General features: G+C 32.8%; 1 protein-coding gene across 21 annotated transcripts in view; it reads left to right on the plus strand.

The window, feature by feature from the left end:
- by (focal adhesion protein tensin) overlaps positions 1–13,022 on the plus strand; it is a 779,028-nt gene that overhangs the window by 669,999 nt on the left and 96,007 nt on the right. For 20 of the 21 annotated variants that reach the window (XM_085955416.1, XM_085955417.1, XM_085955418.1 and 17 more), the window contains one exon: positions 8,684–8,755. In XM_085955416.1, the coding sequence (XP_085811542.1) occupies positions 8,684–8,755 (72 nt within the window). Of the gene's footprint in view, positions 1–6,777; positions 6,836–8,683; positions 8,756–13,022 lie in introns of those variants that run through there. The other variant, XM_085955435.1, reaches the window with a different exon arrangement.

The raw sequence follows: 13,022 nt of genomic DNA on the forward strand, positions 1-13,022 counted from the left end.
AAGAAGAGACGAAAATTCCGTAATAAATGTGTATCTACTGCTTATCGGGGAATGAGGGTGCATCGGCGTTGAAAGGGAAAGGTGTAATGAGATGCGCATTGGCCGCTTCTTGGGAGCCAAGGCCGTCCCCGGATGCCGCACTGGTCCCAGTGGACCCTGTGGCCTTGCTGTACGGCCTCGCCTTCGCCCTGTGGAGAACTTCGGAGCACATTCAGAAATCTGAAGAGGTATCATTGACAATAAGTTAATTTTAGTAGGTATGCCCATATTGAAAGGCTACGTTGATCAAAAAATCTATCTATGTATATATGGCATATTATATAATCAAAATATTTGTGTATATAGTATATAAGGGGTATAGATGTTACTTTTTTGTCAACTACCCCCGTTATTATTTAATATTCAGACGGTTGCTTTTGTATGTGACATATTGTGATATTGTATGGGCAGTGTTGAAGGAAAACACGAGTTGGTATTTGTATCGTTTATGGCACAAACACATTAGTGGTTATTACATGTCAGATAGCATGACGTTATATTAAACTATGTTTTGAGTGTAAAGGTTTAACGCGACTATTTTAACTTGATAATTTGGAAAAGGGCTCTGCGCTGTGCCCTTGCATCCTCTACATAGATTCAAGGTCACTGTCATTTCCGACTCGCCATTGTCTATGTTATAAACATGAGCATAGATAATAAGATGTCAATTGTAGAGTTGGGTAAAACCTCTATAAGTCCGTACAAGAAACTAGTATTTTTATCTACTAAATATAGTTACAAATAAGTGGTATCTTTTTTCATTTACAGTATTAAATTTAAAATCTGCTGCCTTTCAGTGTTGTAATTTTGGAATCGTAAATTTACATTTTTGGATTGTGAATGACATGACGTGAATACTATATACCTAACCATTTTCCCCGATTACATATAAATGTAGCATTACATAAAAAATAGCAAAAGCTAATGAAGAAAAAGCCGTTCACATTTTCCACGTTTAGTTATATTTTTATTATATATTTAACTGGGAAAAAAGTCAATATTTTAATGTGGATTTACAATCCTGAAATTTTTAAATATTGTCACGTTGGTATACCAAAACTTACTATCAGTGTCCGGCCTTTAATAATGCAATATTATTTAAACTATCGTCGATGCTGCTACAATGAAAGGGAAGAATATACGTTATCTATATTTAATTAAAGAAAAACAATGGTGGAATAATCGAAAAATTAATTGTAATACCTAATGAAAAATAGATAGGTATAATAGTAAACTATTTCTTTTATTCAACGAATAATTCACAAGATTTTGAGAATGTAACATTCCATATATTGAACATTCATAACTTGAAAACATCTCAGATATATAACCACTAGAAAAAATCATATTTGAAAAAATACGAAGCTCGACGGGATTTGAACCCGTATAACCACTGGTATCGCGCCAACTGTTGCATTAACCAATTATGCTACGAGCGTCCTGTCTAATTGTGACAATTTAAACTAGTAGGTCATGCATGAAATGCTTATCAAATTGCGTTATTATTGACTATCGGTTTTTGTGTATTAAATCAAGGAATCGTAAGGAGCTTCGTATTTTTTTCAAATTTTGTTTTGGCTTATTTTGCAGGAAGTATGTAATATGTTTTATAAAAAGCCTACGTCTGTTTCTATCACATCAATTGAAATTTCCAGCTTGGAATTAATAGATTACATAATCAATTCTTAATTAATATGAAACTCAACTCGGGCATTTCAATTACTTCGATTGTAATTCAATCAATTCTATCGAATTGGAGCAGTTGAAATTGGTGATACAATACTGCAACGCCAAACATTTGAAATATTCACTCTGCCAACTTCCCAATTGAAAGTATTAAGACTGTACATTAGTCGCGAATAGGGAATCCAATCTCGAGCCAAAATTCTGATCCCGGGATTTCGGGATTATAATTTGACAATCCCGGGATCTAGGGACTGGTCCCGGGATTGGCATTTTTTTCCATTGTTAATATAAAAATTTTATATTTACAAATAACATTGATAAAATCGGTCAAAAATATATCTAGTACCTATAATTTATACTATTTAAGACATTTATTGTTAATATTGTATACGTTCAATCTTGGAAATACATAAGTTTAATGGAGTAAATAATATTGTAATATAAATAATAATGTCAATTTAATGTGAGATTGCTGTTTCTGATAGTAAAGATATAATGAATGGGTTAGCGAGATTTAAAATAGTAAAGCAAATCGTGGTGGATGGCCTTTCCGCTTCATAAATCTAATTAGTCAGCCAAACATGAAACTGCCGTAAAACGTATGAGATCATGGTGGAATTACTTTGTTAATAGTGCTAAGCATTGTTTTTTTCCAATCTTTCTCATTTTTATTAATTTATGTGAAAAAATAAAATGAATCGGCAACTTACACATGAGTATAAATCAAACTTCATTCAAACTCAGTTTATTTCTAATGTAGTTATTTGTTATTAAAATATTTTTTCTGTTATATTTTCGTTTTTATTTTATTTTCCATAAAAATTGATAAAAAAAATCAATCCCGAACGTTTCGGGATTATGTTTATCAATCCCGGGATTCATAGGTATCGAAAATAGCTCGGGATCCCGGGATTGCAATTCCTAGTCGCGAACGACCCGTAATACGTGACCGATACAAATGAATGCATGTAAGAATAAAGTAAATATGTTTTCAATAATCATTTTCGGTGTATTCAATCTAAATTAAACGTACATCTTTATCGTGTCAATGGTGATATTATTTTATTTATGGGAAATTTAACACAGAACACAAATGTCAAATTGGTGAGAATCAGAAATAAAATATGGCTGCTATGACGTTTTAAAAATCAATAGTAGGTACCTACTAAGTTGATAACCATAAAAAAATAAACCATATAAAAAATTACTTCCAACTTTTGATTATGAGATCTGTTTTAAAGTAGGATATTTAGGTAATTAGTTTATAGTAATTGTATTATTATGTTAATGTCAAATAAATTAAATTAAGTAGGTACTATTGTCACTCTTAATTGGAACAGATGAATCCACTCCAGAGAATGACAGTTATATCTTTACAGACTTTTTTAACACGTGTAATAAATAGTTGATGGAAATTTCATTCACTCACAAGGTTTTTATAAAATCGGCTGATGTGGAAACCCGCATCTACTGTTTCAGAAATGACACTTCCACTACCATTCTACCATGGTGTGGTATGTTCAAGCTATAACTTTACTTCTTCTTCTTATTGCGCCATCTCCTAGCGGAGGTCGGCCACCATCAAGGCGATCTTATCTTGTCGTCTGCTACCCGGAACAGTTCAGTGGAGCTGCACTCGTACCAATCACGGAGGTTCTTAAGCCACGAAATGCGGCGCCGTCCTCTACTACGCTATCCATTGATCTTTCCTTGAATAACAAATTAGGGAATGCTGTATTTTTGTCCTCTCATAATGTGGCCGAGGTACTGTAGTTTCCTGGTTTTGATACTACGTAGAACTTATCTGTCCTTCCCCATTCGATTGAGAACTTCAACATTTGTCACCCGGTCAGTCCAAGGAATTTTGAGGATGCGTCTATACAGCCACATCTCGAAAGCTTCAAGTCTCCGTGACATCTCTTGGTTTAGCGTCCATACTTCCATACCATAATTGTGAGAACATAACAACGTATCATACGCAGTCTCAGGCCTAGGTTAAGAGATCTCGATTGCTAAGGAGGCGTGTCATTTTGACAAAGGCGCTCCTTGCGATCTCAATTCTAGTTTTTATTTCCTGAGACTGGTCCCATTTCTCATTGACCCATGTACCTAAATATTTGTAATGGGTCACACGTTCGATTGGTTCGCTGTTAATGACAAAATTTGTGTTGGTGTCTGGTGTCGCTATTTTTGATACTTGTTTTGTTTTCTTGAGTTTCATTTTTAAACCATAAGAATTACTGACCTTGTTAACCTTTTCTACTAGTTGATGTAAACTCTTTAAACTATCAGCAATCAGCACAGTATCATCGGCATATCGTATATTGTTAATATGTTTGCCATTAACCAAAATACCCACCGATTCTCCTTGTAACTGTATAACTTTACTAAAATATTTTTTTTTTTTCAATATGTGTGTGAGTCAGGGTATGGACCTTATAGGTTGAGCAAGTGGCTGACATCCATTTCTCGTAAAAAAAAAATCTGTTAATACAAAACCTCTACTCTGTGGAGGCCCATATGATCCTATTAGGATCGGACATGGTCGAAAAAAAAAAAAAAAAAAAAAAATATAGCAATTATGGTATGAATTTTCAGGAAAACAGACATGATAATGATGTTTGGTTCATTTAGTTTTCCGCGAATACCAAATGAACAATCCTCAATTATTACAGTGTTTGGATACACGTACCTTGGTATTAAATAATAATTCGACGGAATCCTTGCGTTTGACCACAAATTTATCAAAACATTATTACATCCTTTAGTCACCATTACTGAGAATTCCGCAAAAACAAAGTTCTCACGTATACACATAAACAAATTAAAAAAAAACCACATATTCTTTAGATGAGTAATAGTCTAAAATAATGACACAATATATAGTAGTTTGTATTATATTTTTCAGCCTCAAATTAACGTTGTAGGTAAGTATATATTTTACTCATTGAACGAGGTGTAGGTAAATGACATGACAGTCAATACTCTTTGCAAGACAACATTATGTCTCATTACGCTGTATTTGGCTATAATATTTGAGTCAGATTGCCTTTTATTGTGCGCATGCGCCAATCAAAAAAAAATGCTGTATACATTATAGTATTTTTTTAAAAATAACTATAGTGACCGGTTTTTTGTTTGACTGCATAACAATACAAGATTATGTATAATTAATAAAACTATAATAATTATTATTGTATAGTCGGCAACACTGCATGGTGTTGAAGGCCTACCTCCGAGCTACACGAAATATGACGTCAAAATTGAATCAGCTGATCATCTTTCATAATATTATAAATTGACTTTGAAAATCGTAATAATGTATAAATCTGCGATTCAGATTAAACGAGGAATGAAAATATATGAACAGGGTGTAAATGTAAATAGACAAGTTTATCAACAAAATTATCGTTCCTAAACAAATTTGCATCAAATTTCAACATTATGATTTGACCCTTTTATTTCATTTTTTCACGAGATAGCCAGCGCGCTTCACAATAGTATAGAAGTGAGGTTTTATAAGACTGTTTTTTTGTGTAGTTTATAACTAGTGGCCACTTTATAAACTATGCATTTGCAAACTGCAAACCTGTGGCTACATTAATTGTGTTAAACTTTTCGCGCCTCCCTTTGCAACACTCCGTGCCTTCCAGTTTGGAAATCGCTGTAGTACGATATGATAATCGAAATGAATATAATTTTCCCATATTAAATTGATAACAATTTATTAAACGTGCACTTGATAATGTATGATTCGTTCCTGCGGTTTATTCCCACCCAAGTACGGGAAATTGGTCTCGAATTGTGTGAAATGTATTAAATTAAATTTATTTTTAGAAGCTGAGCAACAATAATTATTAAACTCAGCTGCGTTCATAATACAATGACACTCTGGTATTTATTTATTTTAGTAAAAGGCTATAAAAAGGTAGATTACAGATTAGATTTGCTTTTAAAGAAGCCCTGGCCCATTGCCGACTCAAGTAGAAAGCCGATACATTCACAACGACTAGTCTGACTTTTTCCGCCCATCCCGTTGTTGTATATAGATGACCTGTAATTGTTCTATAGATAGAGTGCTCATACTGACGCGTCTGTCGTGTTTCCAAAGGGAATGGTTTGATTTGAATACATAAGTTACATGATAAATAATACACTAGCATTAACACACCTTCTACAAAAATGTACTGCATAGATCAATGTTACATATTTTTTTGAAATCGATATTACCACCGGTTTTTGTGTGAAGGACTAGTCTGACTTTGACAGCTGATGAATAACAGGAATGTATATTATTTATAATTTATTAATATATTTGATTTGGGAATCTTTTTATCTCATTTTTTTTATCTGGGATCTGATTTTGACAGCTGAACTTGGACCACTTGTTGCTTGTGCAAAAAGATATGCTCAGGCTTTATTAATCTAAAGATGGCGCTGCCTGGCCTAATACATATTAAAGGGGCAAAAATATTAAACATAAAGAAATATGTAAAACAAAAAAAAAAACATTGTTTTAAATTTAAACCAATGGTGAGGATCCTGCGGCCTTTTGAATGAATCCAAATTTCCACTTTTTAAAAGTATGTTAGTACCTATCTACCTACTGTGTACTGTTTTTGTGATTTTTTCTCAGTGAGAACACGTGGAATTTACTACACATGCGGAAAGCAGGGTTGTCAAATTTGTACAATAAATTTTTAAAACATAGCAGCCATTTTTTCTGATTCCCACCAAAATTGACATTTGTGTTCAGTATTGTTTAGCAAATCATCATCATACATGGAAATGAATATATTCGAGCTACATTTTGGTCAATAGGTACGTGAAATGTATGGTCAAAATAATCGACCCACAGAGCCTACAATTCGTAATTTAATTAAAGCCAAAATGGGCGAATAATAAAATGTTTACACTCTCCTACCTAATACGCCACTGGAATAATATGTGGTTAATTTTGTCTTTATTATCACTTTATTAAAAAGAGGGGGACAATGTTAAAATAATTGACTCAATAAAAGACACTTGATGTCAGTTTTAATTGTTATTCGCGAAGATGGCGCTAGGGAAAATGCTCACGCGAAAGTGTGTTCACAGCTTCTTTAAGTTTGTACGTGGTTTTATGTGATATTTTAATTAATATAGTGCTACATTATGGTCATTACAACCATATCAATAGATTATGAGTTTTAAAAAAATGTGTATACGTCTTATGTTGTCAAACCTAATTATAGTTTATATTGTGAAAGTGACTAAAAACGGCTGCCAAGTTGGTTGTCTACACCTACAGAATCAGATATTAAATGGAGTCTCTATGTAGTTTAATCAGACTGGAGATTTGTTCATTAATCTCCAGATTTAAAAAAATGTTTAAATAATGAATTAAAGTGATAAAACCAGAAGCATTAACGATATCGTGACTTTTTTTATTGATTCATTAAGAATACGCCACCGTAAATGATAGAAATTGTCAATTCTAATTTATGAATCGATAACGTTTGTGATGTCCGTTTCTGAAGGCGTGGGTTACGGTTGTTAATGTCGCGTTTAGCAAATTCATAGGTTGTTTTTTTATTCATATTTGGATCCAGATCATTTATTTAACCTAATGATATTATATTGAGAAAGTGGAAAGAAATATATGAGAGCTCTGGAAACAAAAACGGCAGTCTCAATTTTCGCAATATGTTGATGATTCATTAAAAATGTCTTACATCTTAAAAAGTATTTTGATATGTTGAAACATTTCGAAATATTTTTTCAGAAATTATAGCCATGTCATGTAAGACATTTTTAATGATTCGCCAACATATTGCGAAAATGGAGACTGCCATTTTTGTTTCCAGAGCCTTCATAATATATTTCTAGTAAGAAATCTCATTTGGAAGGCGGCGAAAATCCGCATAAAGTTGTATAAGAGTGTCGTACTCTGTATTTCCATAGAGATCGGTTTCGTTCTTTTGCCATCTTCAAAATATATTTGTACTTACCCTAATCGATATAATATTATGTGTCAATAAATGAACACGCGTCATTAAAACCATCAAATAGAATTTAACAATACTTTGAAATCGTTTATCTTGAAGTTACTTTTTTCTTCCGATATAATATTACGAATCTGTTTGTAAATGTTAAAGATCGTTTATTATAATAATAATCAATTCAGAATTATTTGTATATGAAAATTAACAGGATGTGTATTTGTGAAAATGTGAAATATATTTCGTATTTTAGAAAGCTCCCATTTGATAATTCAAACATAAGAATGATGTGCTGATAATTTTCGCTATTTCTAGTTGTTTTTTCTGCATTGCCAACCTATTATAAAGACATTACATAGGTGGCTAATTATTTATAGTAACTTTGTGAAAGTTCAAAATAATGAGCTTATTTTAATTCGTTATGGATGTTTAAATTACTAATTATTCAAGCTTTTTTTTTGAAAATAAAAGTTATTTTACTGTACGGTTTACAAACATAAAAACATTTACATCATGCATTATTCTTTCTTGGAGAATATAAAAATATTACCAATATACGGATGATACTTAATATACCGAGCGTCCTCATTCAGCAAAAATAAATAAAACCGTTTTGAGATATTCACAATGAAAGATTATTTGATTCTATCATACATCTGAGTCACTGGGTATAAGTGTAAAATGATTGTTTTATTGGAATATGTGTTATTTGATTACATGCATTAATTTGAAGAATTTACTGTCAGGGGGTGACATTAAGACCAAGAAATATATAGAATTTATTTGCTACACCTTATTGCTCCAGTCTCGGAGCGCAAGCCCAAGGTCGAAACATTTCCCTCGGTCCAGCGCAGCGTCCTGCGTCTCTTGTCTTATCTACTCTCAATTGCGTTCCTCTTGTAGCGGCACTGTGGAGTGAGGGAAGTTGTTTTCCTAATGACATCCAATGTAATAAGTATTTTTTTCTTTGTTTTCAGCCTCCGCGAGAAATTCAGATTTCAGCTCCAATCAATTTTACTCCGACACCTGCCACACGACACTCGACAGATGTAAGTTTTATTTTGAATTACCTTATATAGTTTATTAACTAATTTATTACGTCATTATGATTGAGTAAACACACAATCACAACTATATAATATTATTACTTTCAGTTTTCGATGGGCAAAGAAACAATCCATAGTCTACGAAGATGGTTTAAATCAGGGATAGTCAACCTTTGTATACCTACCGCCCATTTTTGTATCTCTGTTAGTAGTAAAATTTTCTAACCGCCCGCCGGTTCCACAGTAATGGTGATTTATAAAATAGAGAAGTAACTTTACTTTATAAAATTTATAAAGCAGAATTACAGCATGTTAAAGCATATAATAAAAATTACTTACCAAATACTTTATGTCACACTTTCGCTAAGTTTGGCAGAATAAATCTTTACAAGACAACTTACTGTAGTTAATCTATCTTTTTATTTATACTTTGCATACATAGAAGCATGTAGTCACTTGAAATTACATTTAATTAATTAAATCATTAATGAGATCCCTGAGGCTGATGCTGCGAAACTAAATACTGGATATCTGGCTCAATTTTTGTTTTTAAAACCCCTACCGCCAACCATGAAAGCTGGAACGCCCACTAGTGGGCGGTAGGGATCAGGTTGACTACCCATGGTTTGATATTATGCTTTGATTATTCACAGGTTCACATTTGGCATCTTAGTTAGTTTTTTTTTGTAAAACTGACTAAAATATAAGATTTTAATATTCTTCATTCCACGTACAAAGTTAAATAATTTGCAGCAACTTATAAAATATACTTACATATTAGAAAAATCCTTTTTTTTATCGTAATGAGAATTAAACCAATGCAATCCGGGCGATAAGTATGCATCTGAGATGTTATTGATTGGCAATCATATTTTGACATTTTAAATCAAGATAATTAACAATTATTATACTAACATTGTTCCTCATGATGGCGTCAGGATCTCTCTAAATTTAGTTATTACGGACCCACTAATCTTGCAGATGCATTCTTCATTAAATATATACTTACATAATTTTCAAATGTTATTCCAAATAATTCAATTATTTTATCTTAATGTTAATTTAACGTATTGTAAGCGATAGTGCCCATAGAACGCGTCGAGCGGGCGAAGTCGGCGTATGAAGCGTTTATTCATTACCATAATCACACTTCTCTTGCCGCGCATTACCCTTCACCTATGTAATAAGCGGCCCAAGCAGCACAAAATAATTATTATTACAGCGTCTCTCATAACAAAGCAATAAAAATATTATATTATTTCGGGGCTTGTAATTAATATTTACGACGACAATATTCAACCAGCGAAATATAGGACATGCAATAAAATTAAACAATGAGATCTCTGTTATTAAATAATGACTTCTCGCCCGTCGATCGACGACGCCGTCCAGGGGCCCGATTTCCTAACTATCGTCTCGTGTGGCACCAGACGACATGACGTAATTGTGACGTCAGCCAATACATGCCGCCTGCTGGAGCGTGTATTGATGACGTCACAATTATGTCATGTCGTCTGGTGCCACACGAGACGATAGTTAGGAAATCGGGCTGCAGAGCGTGATTTTGCTCGCTGTGTTCAAGGAACGGACTCCATTGTATTTTCTTTCATTCGTATCGCCGAGAAGCGGTGATTCGCGAAAAAACGATGATTCATGCGGCGGGCGCGTATAATGCGTCGTCAAATCCAGTGGGCGCTGGCGTATTTGATTACGTTGTATTTTCGTTGATTTACGCGCCACTTGTGAAATTTTGCGCGAGAGCCACACTTGCTGCGTTAAGTGGGTTTTACGCCTAAGGTCGTAATCTTGTTTATCAAATGAGAAAATATTAATTTATCTCAAAATCTTTTTTGTCACAATTTAAGGTTGTTTTTTTTTAAAACCTATTTATTATGCTAATATACGCTTATATAATACTATGTATTATTGTTTTTATCATTCTATCTATGGTAACGATGACCCACTTGATGAGCAATAATGTTGTTATGCGAATTAGTTATTTGGTCGATGAGTAATATTATTAAATTCCGCAAACCGTGTAATTCAAAATATACTTTGATTTTATTGTGGTTATTGTAATGTAATAATATAATATAATAAGTCATTAATCTATTTGTATTTTATTGTTATTTGGTATATAGAGAATTAACTGCAAACATCTCTACAGTGTAGGAAATAGTTACACAAGGTAATAATGCGAATAAGGAGGAAATTGTATGCATTGTAGGAATAGGATATTATCATAAATGTGAATAAAGGTAGTTTTTTGGTGTTACCGTGATGGGTTTCTCAGCATAGATACAGTATTGTGACGTCACTTATAATGTTCATTGTCTATGACTGTAAATACCTATTTTAAAACATTTTACGTATAATATACGGGGGATGACGACTATTTGAAAAATAATAAAATGTTAACCGCATTTAACAAATCAAACTATCATTCTTACATCATTCACAATGCAAATAGATCAACAGACAAATGAGTAAAAATGAGTATGATTATTTGGTTGTGATGCAATATTTATTTGAAAATAATAATGTTTGGAAAATTTGACATATTAATTTGAATAATACTGTCGGTTAAGTTGGTCATACGTAACGTGACCATACGTCCCGTTTTTAGGTAGCATATCCCGTTGTCCCCAAGAACAGCTTCGGGACGCCGAAATGTCCCGTTTTCAGGAAAAGAGCAACCCATGGTAACAATTTCAAAAAAAAAAGGCGCGAAAAATCTAAAATCGATAGAAAAAACACAGTTGCAAGTTGCAGTTCTTAAAAAAATGTTAAGAGCATACTTCAGTGAAACGGCAAATAATTTTCAACTATAGGCGCGACGAAATTTCAGACTCGCTGGCAGTCTGAGAGCGAACGTCGAGGTGTCAATACGTCAATTTGTTTCGTGATGGCGACGGGGGTATTAATTCTTAAATCGTGTAAAGATGACTAAAAACGTTACCCATTTACTTTAAAAAGAAAACATGTCAATGAATATATTATTATTGTTACTAATAAAACAATAAACAGAACATTAAATGGATGCATGTTGGATTTATATGACAAATTATATTTCGGTCGGCATGCGTCATTTGCACCCGCGACCCGCAATCCGCGCATCGCCTAGCCACGATCTTTTTAGGCCATGTATCAACTGAAGTATAGCCTAAATAATTACCACAGTAAATTTTAAGAAGTAAAGCCAAGAATTTCATTCTTATTTGAAATCAAAACCAAATATAGGTACTTTGTTCTTCAAAAAAATATAAGACCTCTCAAATTATTTATTTTCACGTGTTCATTCCTGTTCTTTTCTATAAATAAATAAGCGTTTTCTTGAATACGTCATAATAAAGATATCTACTATTTATTACTTAAAAAATAACAATGTCCCGTTTTAGAAGAAAAAAATAAATGGCCACGTTAGTTATACCTTACAATTAACTGCAATTTAGATGAAAATTCGATGTATGTATCGGCCAGTATTCTTTAATACAAACTACTTACCTCTCATTTAAATTACAGGACACATATTATACCGACCTGCAGGAAAGTAAATTTATTGTTTTAAATTATTCATACGGTTCCCAAGTAGGTATTATTCTTGAAAAGTCCCAGGGTGAAAGAGACAGATCATCCCGTCTCATTCTATGAGTTTTATACTTATGTATGAATACTTTCGACCGAAGGTACTTGATGGAATTTGAATTTAAATTCTAATGGATTCAAGCTCTGTACTGTTCCATTTAAGTCGTTTTTTGCGACCCGGGTTTCGCCTTTCGGCATCTTCAGGCGTCGTGTACATTCACCAAAGGCAAACACACACTGACAACAAACACCCTTAACTCTACCTTATATAGTAAATCAATACAATAAAGTAGGTAAAAACTCCATTACCTACCTATTTAGTCAGAGGTTACAACAAAAAATACAATAAACAAATTATGAATAGCTGAAGTGTCAGTAAAAAACCTAATTAGTAAAAACCCTATCTTATTAATAACAATACACTGGACAGCATATTATTATAATAAATCGTCAAACCTAATAATAGGTCAAAATTCTTTATAACAATAAAAATACTACACTCAAGAGGTGTAAATCGTCAATTCTAAGAAAAATAATTAATCGAGCTAACTAATGAGATATTAGTCTTTAATAATACTATTACAAGGCACCTACTTTTATAACATTATTTTTTAATGTAAGAGATAATTATACTTATGTGTAGTAACGCCACTTATTTTTGTAGTCTCGACAATGGTTACGACCA

The sequence above is a fragment of the Rhyacophila brunnea genome, unplaced genomic scaffold (genome assembly GCF_057557595.1).
Source record: "Rhyacophila brunnea isolate RB1 unplaced genomic scaffold, BYU_Rbru_1.0 scaffold_5, whole genome shotgun sequence".
Lineage (NCBI taxonomy): Eukaryota > Metazoa > Arthropoda > Insecta > Trichoptera > Rhyacophilidae > Rhyacophila > Rhyacophila brunnea.